Raw genomic sequence first — 16,132 nt, forward strand, 5'->3', positions numbered from 1 at the left:
GAACATCGCCCCACAGGAAAGATAAAATGATAATAGCAATATTGCAATAATTTTATTTTTCGCTATTGGCTCTTTAAAGGTGCGGGCGGGACAGGGTTATGCAGAGCAGGGAGGGAGTAGTAGGCACTTTCCAAGTGTGCTTGATGGTTTGACCGGCCTTCTCGGGCTGGCCAAACTGTCATGTGGACTTAGCATGTTCTCCACTGGCTGTAATACACAGCCGGGGTGGAGAACATGGCCAGCCTCCCAGTCCCCGTCTGAGCATGACCAATCACAACACTGCTCTAACGCAGCGTTGCGATTGGCTGGAGAAGTCTGGTTGCTTCCTGCTTCGATGAAGAGGAGGGAGGGTAGCCGGCCGCCGGGAAGGAAAGTGGGATTTTCTTTCTTTTATCCCCCTTTTAGTTTTTTTAATCCCCCGCCCCACCACTATTCTCCGGTAGCAGTCGCTACTGCACCTGAGTTCCCCTGTCTGTAATTGAGGCAAGGGACCTGATAATTCAACAAGATTAGAACCAGAGGGATTTGGAATGTGTCTCCCTCTCCACAAATCTTTAAATAACAGTAGCTTAGGTATGTCCTGGAAGGCTCACACCTGTCTCTGTGCCTGCTAAGGTTTTATGTCTGTAACAGGACGGCGTGCACAAACTCCTGGTCAAGGCCCTTACTTGCGCCTATCATCCCACAGAAATGTCTGAAAATTAGAGCAGGGGGATGAATGTTTGATGTTCAGCAGCCAGAGGTGTAGAAGGTGCAGCTGTGGTCCACATCTAACAGGGACAGGATTGTTGTTCTTTTACAAGAAAGCTACCTGTGCAATTATTTAGGAAGTCAATGATCAGTGAGGTTACATCTTTCTATGCAAGACAACCTTGTGCCTATAAACAACTGATAGCATGAATAGCACTTGATGCACATAAGTACAGCTTGACATTGACATGTTATAACTTACTTTCTGTGTAATGAGTTCAGGTATCATTTCATCTAATGGACTCATCTGGAAGGAGCAGAGGCGGTTCAGCATCTTCGCCCTGAGGAGTCTGGGAATGGGCAAGAGAAGCCTGGAAGAGCGGATACGAGAAGAAGCCCAACAGCTTCTGGATTTAGTTGCTGCCTCAAAAGGTAAACTTTATGTATGGGTGTGTAATATAATATGTTATGAAATTAATTGTAAAATGCCACAACAATTAGAAAAGGAGCGTCCACTATATTGTTTTGTTTCCGACCCAAATGTAGTACCCCCTAAATCATCCTCCGCCTTCGTGCCCCAGGGCTCGAGTGTCGCAGAAAAATGCGATGGGATTTATTACCCATGAAGACGAAACGCATTGACTTGACGGACTGGAACATTTTATGTATTCAAAATCAATAAAAGTTGGATACTGGACGCATTCTTAAGACTCCTGACAACTGAATATCATTTTTTGTTAATCATTGTTATATTTGTGAACATTGGATTGCCTGTTTTTGGGCTGGAAACAAAATAATATAGTGGACACTACTTTTCCAATTGTTGTGGTGTAAACTGAATAGTTGTGGCTTCTAGGCAGTGATACCATGAAAAGTTGAGCGTGGGATCACTGATGATATTTTGTACGATACACTTGTGCAACAGTAGGGCCTACACTGCATTTGTTTATTTTTTGTTAATTGTAAAGTGCATGAATACTGAAGGTTTTTGGCACTCAGAATGGAAGCATAGCTGAAAATGGAAAAGCGACAGGTGGGAAGCAGAGAGAAATAATGGGTAAAAAGCCAAGTTTTATGTTTTTGGAAACATTTTCGTCAACATGACTCAGTGCGCAAGTTCCCAGGATGAGAACTCCAGAAACTATGGGCAGGCACAGAAGCAGCCCTGCTTCCCTGGTGAACAAGTTTGAATGTAGGTGCACAAGGAAATGTTCGAATGAATTAGCGTAGAGTTCAACGTAGCTTGTGGCACCGAAAAATAAATTTTTGTTCATCCAAACCATATACCACCAGGAAATAAATGGGACATTGTTTCCAGAAAAATGAGAAAGCTAGTGATGCATCCATGGCCGAAAATCACTGAAGTCGCATTCATTAGCATTACAAAGAGTCATATGTGAAAATTCAAAATCATACCTTTTATGATTTTTGGGGAATTTCTTATGATTATGAATTCACAGTAGTTTGGGCCTAAGGGAAATGAAATGACATTCTCTTGTCCAAAACAAAAAGCAGAGTGGTATGGCATTGTACTTTTTTGGACACCCACAGGACACTACCTTGAAATGTAATTTCTAGTGGCTAATGTGATGGTTATAGGCAGCCTGCAGATGTGGAACAGGTAATGCTTAAAGTCGTGCGTGGGCTCCTTGACTGAGTCACCCTGCAGTGCTACAACTGGCCTGTCCTGAGACATAAACAGCACTCTCTCCAAGGAGTCAGCCATAAAAATGAAATACCCCCACTTTGAGTCACATGGAACAAAAAATGTCCTAGCAGGAAACAGCCATTACAACGCAGCTGTTTCCACACATGCCATTTCAACGCATGCAATTACAACACATGCCCCATTACAAAGCATAGCCTTTACTACACATTTTTTACTAGACATTGCTTTTACTACGTATACTTTTAGAACTAATTTCATTGTAAAGGCATGTATGGTAAAGGCATATGTGTATTAGTAAGGGCATATGCGTGGTAATAGCCGTGTTGGTACGCAATCCACATCGTTAGAGGAAACGGAGAGACTCTTCTGCTTCCTCACAATGATGCGCACCGCCTCTCAGACGAGCTGACTGCACGAGGAGAGAGGTGAGGGGGATTGAGCCTGGGGCAGGGAACTACTATTTTAAGGGTTTAGCTTAAAGAAGGACTGGGGGTCGGGAGGCAGGGTTAGTGTTTCAGGGTTTAGGGTAGGAGAAAGGCTGGGGGCCAACGGGGTGTCGCCCAGGGGTAGTGTTTTAGGATTTAGGGCTGGTGAAGGGGGGGGGTTGAGCAAGGGTAGTGTTTAACGGTTCAAGGCAGGCTAAGGGTATTTTTTTAGAAGGGTTGGGGCCGGGGTGGGGTGCACCAGAAATCAGGCTTAGGGATTAGGGTAGGGGTCAGGGAAACCTTTGCCATGCATATGCCTTTAGCATACATGCTTTGTAATGGCATTCACGTTGTAACACATATGTGGTAAAGGCATGCATTACAGTGGAATGCGATGTAACATCATACATCCGTCCTAGCAAAGTGAGAGATCTCAACCCTTTATATTAAGGAGATAGTGGTCATTGTTCCCCAGAGGAAAAAGCTTTTCGAATGATGCATTTTACAGCATGGTTTGTAAAGAATGTGGCCAAAAACTGCACATTTACCAGCATTAACATACTTCTTTGATTTATTCTTTACTTTTTTCTCTCCATCGTTCTTTCCTACTTTCTATTCTCCTCTCATTCCATTTTTCCATTTTTTTTGTTCTGTTCATTCTTCTTTTACGTGTCTTTTGTGCTTTCTGTCCTTCATTATATTCATATTTAATATTCCTTCCTGCTTTCCATCTTTTCTTTCCTTAGTTCCATTTTTACATACATTCTTGTTCCTTCCTTTCGTCGTATCATCCTCCTGTCCTTCATTTGCCTCTTTTCTCATCTGTCTTTCTTCTTGAATTCCTTCCATTTGCTAATACTTTATTTTCTTTCCTTCCACCTGTCTCTCATTTCTGCGTTCTATTATTTCAGTCTATTTCCTGCTTTCTTTTCTTTCTCTCCTCACATTTTTCTTTCTTTCTTTCTTTCTTTTTGCTACCCCTTTTTCCAAGAGACCCAGTACATATACCCAGTTGTGCCTTTGAAGTGGGGGTGACTTGAAGGAAGGTTCTTTAAAGTGCATAGAAGTCCTTTCTTCCCAGCCCTGGCTCCAGACTATCAGTAATGGGTAATCTGCCCTTTGTTTGGGGACAGGGCACTGCCCATTCAGATGTAAGTGTCAGCTCCTCACTCAGAAACACCTAACCTTCCTGTGTTTGTGGTTGTCTATAGGGAATGCACAAAGTGTAGCTGTCACCCACCCAGACGTGTATTGGAGACAGGCTGTAGGCACACAGAGCTGTAAGAGCAGTGCAATATCCACTCTCTAAAAGTGGCATTTCTAAAACAGTAATGTTAAATCCAACTTTACCACTTAAGAGGATTTATCATAACCATTCCAAAAATATAAAACATAATACAACAACTCCTTTCCAATCAGGAATTACAGCTTAAAAGTGTAATAAGGAGTTCCCAATGTTAAGTTATGAGAGTATGATAGAAGTAGGCCTCACAGTGGTGAAAAAAATATTTAGGGGATTTTCACTACCAGGACATGCAAAAGTTAAAAGTACATGTACTACCTTTTAGTTACAAGGTACCCTGCTCAATGGGCTACCTAGGGCCTATCTTAGTGGTGACTTATGTGTAATAAAAGGGAAGTTTAAATGCCAAGTGGCAGTAAAACAGCACACAGAGGCTCTGCAGAGGCAGGCGTGAGACAGGTTTGAAAGGCTACTTGTGTGAAAGGCACAATCAGAGCTGCAGACCCGCTAGTAGCATTTGATTTACGTATATGGTAACACACTTTCAAGGGACTTACAGGTAAACTAATTATGCCAATTGTGTATACACCAATGCTTCCATGTTTAGGGGAGAAGCACATGCACTTTAGCACTGTTCAGCAGTAGGAAAGTGTTCAGAGTCCTAGGGCCAAAAAAAAGATTCAGCAAAAAGAGGAGGTAAGCAGCCAAAACGTTTGGGGGAAGACCACCTTAAGGCTGACAGTTTTAACAGCGGTGATCTGATTTTCTAGCTAATTGACAACCTTCACTATGGCATCAGTAGATTTATTGAATTGTTTAGCAGCTGCTCATGACCAACCTCCATTGCAGAGATTTGGGGGAATATCAGTTCTAAGGTTGCAGCTGCTACAGTCAGTTGAACGTGGTACTGTTGTTGGTGTTTGAGTGTCATCTTCCGCTAAAAGACTACCAGAAGAAACATCATGCCGTACATCAGGCATTGGTATATCTTCTTCTTCCACCATGTCCCCCTTCTTACGTGGTCATTTCTGCTGTTGACTGTGGAGGGGGGTTATTTACATTGGCAAGGTAAGGGCCATAGTGACATTGGTAGGTGATCCTCTTTCTTCTTTCTGGGTGACCTTGATGGGACACGGAAGCAGTGGTTGTTACAGTGGAAGTAATGCCAACTGAAACTGTGGTTAAGTTTTAGTGATAGCAATTCCAGCAAGTGGAGTGATTGTCATTGTTGTGTCAGTGGACCGATAAGTAGCAGAAATTTGTGCGGAAGCCCGACATTTTGATCTCCTAGTAGAGAGTGGGGCAGAGTTTGTAGCAGGCTCTTCTATGCCCTCTACTGCTGTGTCACCTGCAATAACAGGAAATGTTTATAAATATGTATTATTTATTTATTTATGATATTTAAAGTTACATTAAACATTATGTGTAATGTCAGTGACATATCCATAATTAAGAATTTACCTTGACAAATGATATTAATAATTTATTTACATTTTTATTGAAATAAGCTTTGCATGAGATTTTTATTAATTTCTTCTTATAATGGTGGAGTTTCTACATGAATATATACATTCCTTTGTTGGACAGATTCTCATACATCATATAAAGACTAGGGGGCTGATTACGATGGCGTAATGATAGCCAATGCCGTGCCGGCGGAGGCAACCGTCACGCCATCGTAAGTGAATTACCCACCGCCACATTGCGATGGGGGTGGGTATCGCGGCGGACGGAAAGTCCATCCGCCACTTTTCTGCCAGTCGGCAATTGTTACGATTGCCAGCCGGGCAGAGCTGGGGCTCAAAAATGGTGGCACCGCCATCCATATTAGGATGTTGAGATTTCAGGGCCTTTCGCCGCCATGGAAAGGCTGGTGGGGATTTGCTTTGGGGGCCCGTTGCGGGACCCCAGAGGAGTATGGCGTGCACTTGGTGGGTACCTATGGTACCCCCTATATGTCCATGCACAAGGTGGCAGGCACCGCACGGTGCCCGCCACCTTGTGCATGGAAATGCACAACATGGCATTTTACCATTGCGACGGGTGCTGCTGCCGCAATGTTAAACTATCGGATGCAACCGCTGCGGTCGCATCATGATCAGAGGTGAAGGACCGTCGTATGGCAGGTGGGTGGTTCCGTTCCCGCTAGGAAGGCGGGCGGACTCAGGTCCGCCTGCCATCCTAATAGGCCCCCAAGATTTTTAAAAAAATTACTTAACAACTAGCTAAAATCCTATTTTATGTTAGAAACATAATTTCAACGAGCATGTCATTTTTAATGTAAATATTTCATATTTGTGGGCATCAGCGCAATAGCTATCACTAGTTCAGCAGGTGCAGTGGCACCGGTGCCCAGGGCAAATAGGAGCCCACTTCACCCCAATTAATAACTATTTTAACAAGAAAACCAGAAGTTGGGGAGCCCAAATTCCTTGCTTCCATTAAATGTTTTTCTCTATACCTTACACCCATATCGAACAGTAATATGTATAAAGAATACAAGCATAGATATGCAAAGTGTATGGTGGACACTGTCCATATTCTTCAAATCCACCAGCTCTCTTCCACCTTCTATTCCTTCTCCACATGCTACAATGATGATAGTCCTGATTTCCAGGATCCTGTATTTACACCGGCAAGAGATGTTTATAGACACTATGGGCTTTTTGGTTAATCTGCTCCCATATTCTACTTCTCAACCTTAATTAATTTATTTATTGATAGTTTTATAAAGCGCATGCATGACTCAGGTGTATCATCACGCTGTAGAGATAAACAATAAAACACGTAACAGGAAAAACAGTTAGCCTGGTATTTAAAGTACGAAAAGACATCCCTTGACTTCGAAATCAACAACTAGTCGAGATAAGGCACTCCCTAAATCCCAAAAAGGTCAATATATAAAAAGAGAGAAAAGGGCACCAGAAGAATCACTGACATGTAAGTACTTCATAACTCTTCTTATTAAATAATCAAGGTCAGTCAGTGCATTAGGTATTGTTCGAAGTAAAGAGATTTCCCCTCTTCTTGAGGTCCACAGAGGAGGCGTTTGTGCATATGTCCAATGGTAGAGAGTTCCAGATCCTTGTAGCACTTCCAGTGAGTGGGAGTGGGCTCTTTTTGTTTGTGAAATCTGGGCGGCTCTAAAAGCAGCAATTCTGAGCTCTAGGGGAGCTGATACGTCTTGAAAGAGTGCGTTTCCAAGCAGGGAATTTAGGAGTCCCATAGTGAAGCACTTTGTGAGAGATGGCAGCTATATAAGAGAAAAGAACTATTGATGGACAGAATGCTGAACAATGTCATACATTCACCCCAGTACAGAGATCTGGGCCTAAATCCATCGTTCTTTTGCTCACCATGCCATTCCAGTTTGGATCCAGCCATATGCAAATCAGTCTTGACCCTGTGCCTCATGGGTACAGTCCAGCCCGAACTGCCAAGCCAGGTCCTCCCTGGACTGGAAACAAGCATCCTAGGACCGGTTTCGGGGTTTCACCCCTCTTCAGCCAGGATAGCTTGATTCCAGTGGCATGGAGAGCACGGGACTCACGTCTGAGCACACCCGTCCCACTCGGGGTGACAAATGCAAAAAGAACTATTGATGGACAGAATGCAGAACAATGTCATACATTCACCCCAGTGCAGAGATCTGGGTCTAAATCCATCGTTTTATTGCTCACCATGCCATTCCAGTTTGGATCCAGCCATATGCAAATCAGTCTTAACCCTGTGCCCAATGGGAACAGTCCAGCCCGAACTGCCAGGCCAGGTCCTCCCTGGACTGGAAACAAGCATCCTAGGACCGGTTTCGGGGTTTCACCCCTCTTCAGCCAGGACAGCTTGAATCCAGTGGCATATAAGAGAAGCAGAAAGCAGACTTTGCAAAAAAGTGTTTCTCTCTAATGAAAGACAAAAACAGCACTTCTGTGAGGCAAAGGGAACAAAGACGGCAACTAAAAGTTGGATTTTTACAGTTTTTTTATGCCATTTATTGCTGATAAGCATTTTCTGCGCATGTGTGTTTTTTCGGTACAGAAGTACTGACTGGTATTATCACAACATATATAAATGCATGTGAATTTACAGTCAGTAAATCCATTACAGCAGGACCTGGTGAAAACTTGAAATCATGGTCCCACGCTTCGATTTACAGCTCTGAAACAGTATCTCTGAGTACGAGTGAACTTGTAGGGAACTATTAAACTACTGGTGTGATAGTATACTAATAGTGATTGGTGTTGGTAAATCCTGTAGCACAGAGGAGAAGCTGCACTAGTCAGGGTGATTTCTCACTGGTCGAGATTTCACATGTATGTGTGATATCGCCTGGAATGCATTATTCCCTATTTATCCCCTTGAGTGAGTGATAAGTTTGAATTTCTTTAGTGGAACACATGGGAGGCTCCTCCGCTAAGGCGGAAGAGCGTCGCCCCACTGCCTATCAGCACGGCAAAAAAGGAAAAATAAAATGATAATAACCCAATTTTATTATCATTTTATTTTTCTGTGCTGGGGCAATTTTGTAGGGCAGGGCTAGACGGCGCATGGGAGAGGAGTGGTGGCACCCTCCTAAGGGTGCATGAATGTTTGGCCGGCCCTCTGGGGCCAGCCAAACATTCATGCGCCCTTTGCATGTCTCCACCCAGGGTGCATTACAGCCTGGGTGGAGACCATGCCCACGCTCACATTCCTCATCTGAGCGCTTAACCCCGGAACTCAGACCAATCACAACTGGTGGAACAGGGAAAAGTTATTCATTGTTTGTTTTCGCATTGTAAAATATTGTTTGTTCAAAGCTAATTGTGAAGGAGGGAGAGCTGCTGCGAGGTGCTGCAGATTATGTCAGTGGGTGCTATGCTGGTATTGGTTGGTTGGTGTGTGTATGTGTTGCGCTGGGATTGGTCATCGTGTCAGCAGGTGCCGCGCTGTGAAAGGTCAGCCTAGAGTGTGCATTGAGATTGGAAACTGATACTACTACATATTACATTGTGATTCGCTGATAACAGCTACTTGTTTGAATTTAAGTTGTTGATTTTGATAGGCCGTGGGAGATTTCTTCAGAAGTGATGTAAGGGTGCCTGTCATGACATGGTGACAAATGTTGGGCTCCATACATGTATTTTGCTTTCACAATGAAAAAGATTACTGAGGAAAGGAGGGTCTTTGCAATTCCTTCAATATGGTACCTTTAACTTGAATATAATAGACATTTTGAGCCAAGTACTCCATGACATGAAGTCCCCAACTAGACCTACACAGTACGAGTATTTAAATGCATGGGATCATTCCGCACATGCAAAGACAAAGAGAAACTTCAGATCGAAGCTACAAGGACAGTTCATAGATAGATGCAAAGTGGGATGATGAGCAACTGGCACGGAGAAGGGATATGATTGAGGGAGTTAGGACATACCCTGTATTAACGAATAACAAAGAGAGGAAAATAAAGCACAAGAGGATAACGATACATATGCACAGTCCGAGGCAAGTATTGATGGTGATTCTGGTGAAGGATTGCTGGCTGCCTGACCAACTCCATATAATGTAGTTCAACTAGCTGGAGGAAATCAACCAGTTGTCAACAATAGTGCGACTGCACCAACTAACTAGTTCCAAACTAAAATAAAATAGTACCACCAGTTGTCTCAGCCCAGACAGCAGGAACCCCAGTTATCACTACATTCACCCCAGCCTCGACTTCGCAAACAATTGTATGGGTTCCAAGTAAGCAAGTAGGTGCTGCTTCACCTGATCCACATGTAGTGTTCTCAAAGCCTGTGTTGCTGGTCAACTGGGTGTTACTCGTCTTCAGTCAAATGGGTGTTACTGGTCTTCTAGTATTGGAGGATGACCCCGGTCAGAGGAAACACTAAGTGGAAGTGGAACCACAGTGGAGATTAATGATAGTCTTGTAGCGTAAACTCCCCCAAGGCCCCTAGATGTTAGTCATTTAAATATAGAATTGGGTGAGTTTATCAAAGGAAACCTGGATCCCAGATACATAGATGGGTACAATGAATAGGGGCTTCTGTTCCTATGTAAGTTAACCTGACGCACTATTGAAGCTTATGCTAGTTACAAGGGGCAGCTGCAGAATTTATTGTTCACTTATCTAATAGTCCAACTGGTTCGAATATCCCCATACAAAAATATTGAGTTATAAATATTGATGTCAAAAATATCGACATCCAACATTTATAACGGCAAGTACAAAAATATGGAGAAACAACATTTTATGTAAAAAATATAGTTGTGCAAAATATCCATTTTAATATATATATGTATATATATAAACATAATATTAAATATATTAAATAATAAAATTAACTTAAAAAATAAATTAGATTTAATATACATTTTAACAAATATAACAAAAAAAATAATAAAAAAAATGTTAACATCCATATATAAAATGTAATATGTATATGTATATATGTACTTTAAAACAATTGATAAACTATTAATTTTAGTTTATTTTATATTGCTATAAATATATAAAAAAAAAGTACAAATAAATATATATATATATATACACACCAATATCATAAAATCTAATAAAAAAAATTATATTATAAATTAAAACATTACACTATTTGAAAGTCTTTAAACTTACATTTTCCACTCTAGTGAGTGCAACAGTAGGCAAAGGGTTAGAGAGCGGAGGGGTAAAAATTACTATTCCCACTCCAGTTAGTGCAACAGTAGAGAAAATGTTGAATAGCGGAGGAATAAAAATGACTATTCCCACTCCAGTGAGTGCAACAGTAAAGAAAGTGTTGGATAGCGAGGGGTAAAAATTACTATTCCCACTCCAGTGAGTGCAACAGTATGGAAAGTGTTGGATAGCAGAGTGGTAAAAAATACTATACCCACTCCAGTTAGTGCAACAATAGGAAAAGTGTTGGATAGCGGAGGGGTAAAAAATAATATTCCCACTGGAGTCAGTTCAAAATTAAAAACAATCAATTAAAGAAATATTAATAATTAAAAAACAAATTCAAACAGATAAAAATGTATTTACTCCCAAACGTTACCCCTATAAAACCACAACCCACACACTAAAATGAACAATTTCCCTAATTATTTATCAATTGATGAATTAATATTAATGGTCAACTAATTATTAATTATTAAAACATAAATTACTCCTACAGTTCCTCGTCTTCGACATTTCCAGAGGCTATGGGTCCGATCAATCACAATGATGGTGCCTGAGAGGGGTGTAAGGCTGCGTGCTTGGTGCCATTTTGGAGGTAGACCAGAGTGGTCAATTTGTAGGTGGCAAGGGTAATGGCCACCAAGAGTCATTTTTTATCGACACTGGCTCTACCAGTTTTACTGTGAGGACAGTGGAAGTTCCAAACCCACCCCTCTCTGTAAAGCAAGTCCAAGTTGTAGGTGTTACAAATAAATAGATTGTAAACCCTCTGTCAGCTAAAGTTCCTGTAAAGGTAGTTCCCTTTGAGAAGGACCATTAGTTCGTAGTTTTAGTGCAATTCAAGTCCAGTCAATTTATTGGGCAGGAATTTACTCTGCAAACTGAATTGTGTGTTCTACTGTACACTGGAGGGTTCTGAGCTCATGAAACATGGTGAAGATGTAGACTTGAAATAGACCAAGCAGGAAACAACTATTGGGTTGTGTCCCATGATGACCACAGAGGATTTACCACTTTACCCGAAAGATTCTGTTAAACCTGAAGTCTCTGATTTCTCTGTTAAGGATATATAATTCATAAAGGGTGTAAAACCAGTGCGAATGTCAGTCAAACTAAATGCAGAGTATCTCCAAATGCCCAAGCACAATCTCTCCCCAGACATGATTGTTGAAATTACCCGAGGATTGAGTCCATGATAGAGCAAGAGCTTTTGAATGAGATCTTGGGGATCCATGCAGTTCCTTGATCAAGGGCCTGCAGAAACCTAATGGCAAATATAGAATAGTTCAGGATCTAATAAAGATCAATAATATTGTTGTCCCATGGTAGCGAATCCTGCCTTAATACTGTTTCACATACCCTGTGAAGCTGAGTGGTTCTCAATGATTGATTTGTGGAAAGTATTCTTTTCCTTCACGCTGCATGAAGAGAGTCAGTTTATCTTTGCGTTCCGATTCCAAAAGAGAATTCTGCATGGTGCTGAGTTCTTCAAGGGTATGCGGAGAGCCCTTCAATCTTCAACCAGATCTTGAAAAAGAATCTGGCGACCTTGAAGTTACAGTGCACTTCAATCCTACACCAGTATATCAGCAACCTATTAGTGGCGTCAATGTCACAAGAAGCATGTATACAAGACACTATCGCTTTGTTGAATCATTTGGCTGAGAATGGACATAAAGTGTACCCAAGCAAGTTGTAATACTGTCAGGAAAAAATCCTGTTTCTAGGACATCATATTGAGAAACGATCAAGGAAGGTGTCTCATGCGAGAATATATGCTATTTTGAAAATGAACCCTACAACTATGCAGCGAGAAGTCAGGATGTTTATGTGTATGATGGGCAACTGTCACCAATGGATACCCAACCTTTCCCTATTGGCAAAGCCTCTAAGATGGCTTATAAACAAGGATGTCTCTGATCCGCTACATTGGGATGACAAAAGTATGGGTGCCTTCCTAAAACTGCAAGAAAGTCTCTGCCATGACCCAGCTCTAGGAATACCAGATAACAGTAAGTAGTTAATTTTGTAGTACAGTGACAGTGAAGGGTGTGCTTTCTCAGTGCTTACATAAACACGTGCTGATTCAGCAAGACCTTCAACTTATTTTTCATCCACTCTTGCACAGTTGCAGCAGGGTTGCCGAGTTGCCTAAAGGCATCAACCAAAGCCAGACATCAGAGATGATTCACTTGCATTGCCGGATTATGTATTGTTTGTGCACCCCTCTTGTTTAAAAGATGATGGGGGAATTTGAGAGCTGCTAATGCCACTTGCATCCTAGAAGGGGAAGTGGAAGCTTTCTGGATGTGTGATGTAACCTCTGCCAGGTAGTTGAATTGGTCACTTTTACTAGAACTTGCTGTGTTTCAAACCACTTGAGAGTTACTATTTACACTGATAGTTAGTATGTCTTTGGTGTGGTCAACAACTTTGGGCAGTTGTGGTCACATAGAGAGATTATGACATCTTCTTGGTCCCAAATAAGGAATGGGCAATATGTAATAGACTGCTCGAGACCTTGCAAATGATAGCAGTTGTGAAGTGCACAGCACACAGGAGTGGAAATGATGTTGTCACTGCTGGAAATCCGTATACTGATGAAGTGGCTCAAAATTGCAATAATGGGTCCTTTGCTTTTAATGGGGAGTATTCAAATTAATCTGAAAGAGATTGCCATGACCATGTTGTTGACAGTTCCTGATAAGAGGGAATATGTTAAGTGATTACAGGACGTAGCACCAGAGAGTGAGCTAGAGATGTGGTTCAAAGCAGGTTGCTTGAATAATGAGGATAAAATGTGGGTTTCCGGAGATAGAAGACCTGTTCTACCAGACAGCCTGAAGTCACCCATGGTAAGACATTTTCATGGTCCCAGCACACCTAGGGAGGGATGTGATGATACCCTTGTTTAAACAGAACTGGTTTAACCCACCTTTCAAGGTGAAGGCTGAGAACCTTTGCCATTGCTGCATGACTTGTAAACAGTTAAATGTAGGGAGAAGGACAGCAGTTATACTGAATCATTTAGGGAGATCAGGAGGTCCTTTTAATTGCATGCAGTTAGATGTCATAGAGATGCATGTGTGCAATGGATTGTGATACGTTTTAGTTGTGATGTGAATCTTCTCCCGCCAGGTGGGGGAGTACCCAACTAGGAGAAATTACTGTCTTACTGTAGCCAAATAAATTACGGATTGAATTAATTCCTTGCTTTGGATTCCCAGTTTCTCTTGAGTCAGACCATGGAACTGAATATTTCAATAATAAGGCTTTGAAAATGCTGTGTGTAGCCTTACAAGTGGAGCGGAGACCGCATTGTAGTTGAACAGATTAATGGTATGCTGAAATCCCGTCTTTCTTAAGTGTATGCCTCCACATTCCTTAAGTGTCCAGATGCTTTACCTCTGGGGTTGATGATTCTTCAAAGAACACCTGATCTGCGAACAGGATTGTCACCACATGAGATCCTCATGCTGAGAGCCATGAGGTTGCCTACTGTGCCTGCTAATGCGTTTGTGAATATTTCAGATGATATGATTCTCAACTGCTGCAAAGGACTGGCTGATGTGGTGCATTCCGTCTCTCTCCAAGTTGAAGCAGAAACTGCTCTTCCCAGCCAGAAGCAATACCACAACCTTAGCACTGGAGTCTGGGTTCTGGTATAGAAACATGTTCATGCCTAGAACTCTAGTGGCATGGCCCCTTCCAGGTCATCCTGGTCACCAACACTGCAGTCAAATTTAGCAGTCTGCCTCAGTGGGTGCTGGCTTCCCACCCTTATTGTGTAAGACACAGTGGGAAAGATGTTGTGAAAGCAACCACTGATTTGCAAAATCAGTGTCCGGACCTCCCAGAAGGAGCAGAATTGGGAGAAGAGTGAACTTGCGTGTCTCTAAGTCAACAAGTGCCTCAAAGCGAAGAAGGGTCTCAAAGACAAGCTGAGACAAGTGCTGAGTCTGTGGTGAATGAGCCAAGTGTAACAACAGTGAACCAGCCCTGTGAGGAGTGAATGACAGTCCCAATCCAGAGGAAGGACAGAGCGGTGTGACCAGTAGAGACCATAGAAGAGCAGGGTAGCCAAGACACTGTGAGAGACTGAGAGCAAGTGTATCCGAGGAACTCATCCCACAGACTGTCACTGAAGACTGAGCCAAGCAAACAGAATGACAGTGAAGATGAGCACCCAGTAGTCAGAAGATTAAGGAGAATAAGGGTGCCTAATCAAAGGTACTCAGCTCTGGAGTGAACTTAATTTGCAGAAAATTTTACTTTATCCGATCTTTTAAGATTTGGATGGTCAGTGGCCAGTGGCTGCAGAACCACCGTGACAAAGGCTACCACAGTGAAGATTCCTTAATTTTATTTTTTACTTTCTGATTACTGTCTCTACAAGTGAACTGCATCAATGAACGGAGCTTTATTGAACTGTGAAACTCTCAATGCTCCTGTAGAAGAGTAGGTGTTGGAAAATGGCCCTCTCGGAAGGGTCACCCCAAATGTTTTACCTCCTCCTGCTCTTTTTGAGGAACCCCTTTTGTTGGCCTTAGGACTCTGAGCACTTTACCACTGCCTGCTGCTCTGACTCTGCTGAAGGAGAGCTGGACTCTGCCTTCACTCCAAGTGATCTCCAAGTGCTTGTTGGCTTGCTTACTGTTGGTTGAGACTTAGGGAAATCAAATTCTCTACTCCTAGTTCTGTGCTTGGCTCACTGAAAGTGGCCCAGATACTGGGATCACGGATTTCGATGCATTCCCTGTCTGCGAGTATAACTGGCGCATCGACCCTGTTGCGGGAGTAAAATTGGTGCATCGCATCAGAACCAGCACTTTGCCTCCCGAGATCGACGCATCGGACAGCGTATTGCCACTGCTGCAGCTTGGTGGGATCAACACATCCCCTTGACTGTGTGGCAGGATCTGGCACATCAATCGACACCTCTCAACTCCATCAGAAAACTTCGGAACTGATGCATTGCCTTCACTGTTCGGAGAAGATTGACACATCTCGTGGTTTGTGAACAGGAAAGGCACTTTGTTAACCGGGGCCTGCGCGGGTGTTGTAGCCGGCTGGAGTTCCATCGCAGTTGGCCCGAACTTTGACTTTGCCCCGGGCCAGCGCAATCTACAATAACCTTTTTTGCGCTACTTACTCCTGAGTTCTTTACTGCATTTATTCTTTTAAAAATCAATATCTCAACTTCTATATTGTGTGTGTGTGTGTCAGTGTGTCTGTGTGTGTGTGTGTGTGTGTGTGCGTGCGTGCGTGTGTGTGTCACAAATACTTTACACATTGCCTCTTTACATAAGCCTGGCTTCTTTGTTCCAAGCTATGCCACTGGATTCAAGCTAGCCGGGCTGGTACCCTGAAACCGGCCCCAGGATGCTTGTTGTCAAGTTCAGGAAGAACCTGGCCTGGCAGTTTGGGCTTGACTGTTCCCATGGGGA

General features: G+C 42.6%; 1 protein-coding gene across 1 annotated transcript in view; it reads left to right on the forward strand.

The window, feature by feature from the left end:
• Positions 1–16,132, forward strand: part of LOC146786151 (cytochrome P450 2J2-like) — a 110,569-nt gene that overhangs the window by 40,591 nt on the left and 53,846 nt on the right. Inside the window, exon 3 of the mRNA XM_085635654.1 lies at positions 973–1,122. Within this exon, the coding sequence (XP_085491780.1) occupies positions 973–1,122 (150 nt within the window). The remainder of the gene's footprint in view (positions 1–972; positions 1,123–16,132) is intronic.

This window comes from Triturus cristatus, chromosome 11 (assembly GCF_964204655.1).
Source record: "Triturus cristatus chromosome 11, aTriCri1.1, whole genome shotgun sequence".
NCBI classification, from domain to species: Eukaryota; Metazoa; Chordata; class Amphibia; order Caudata; family Salamandridae; genus Triturus; species Triturus cristatus.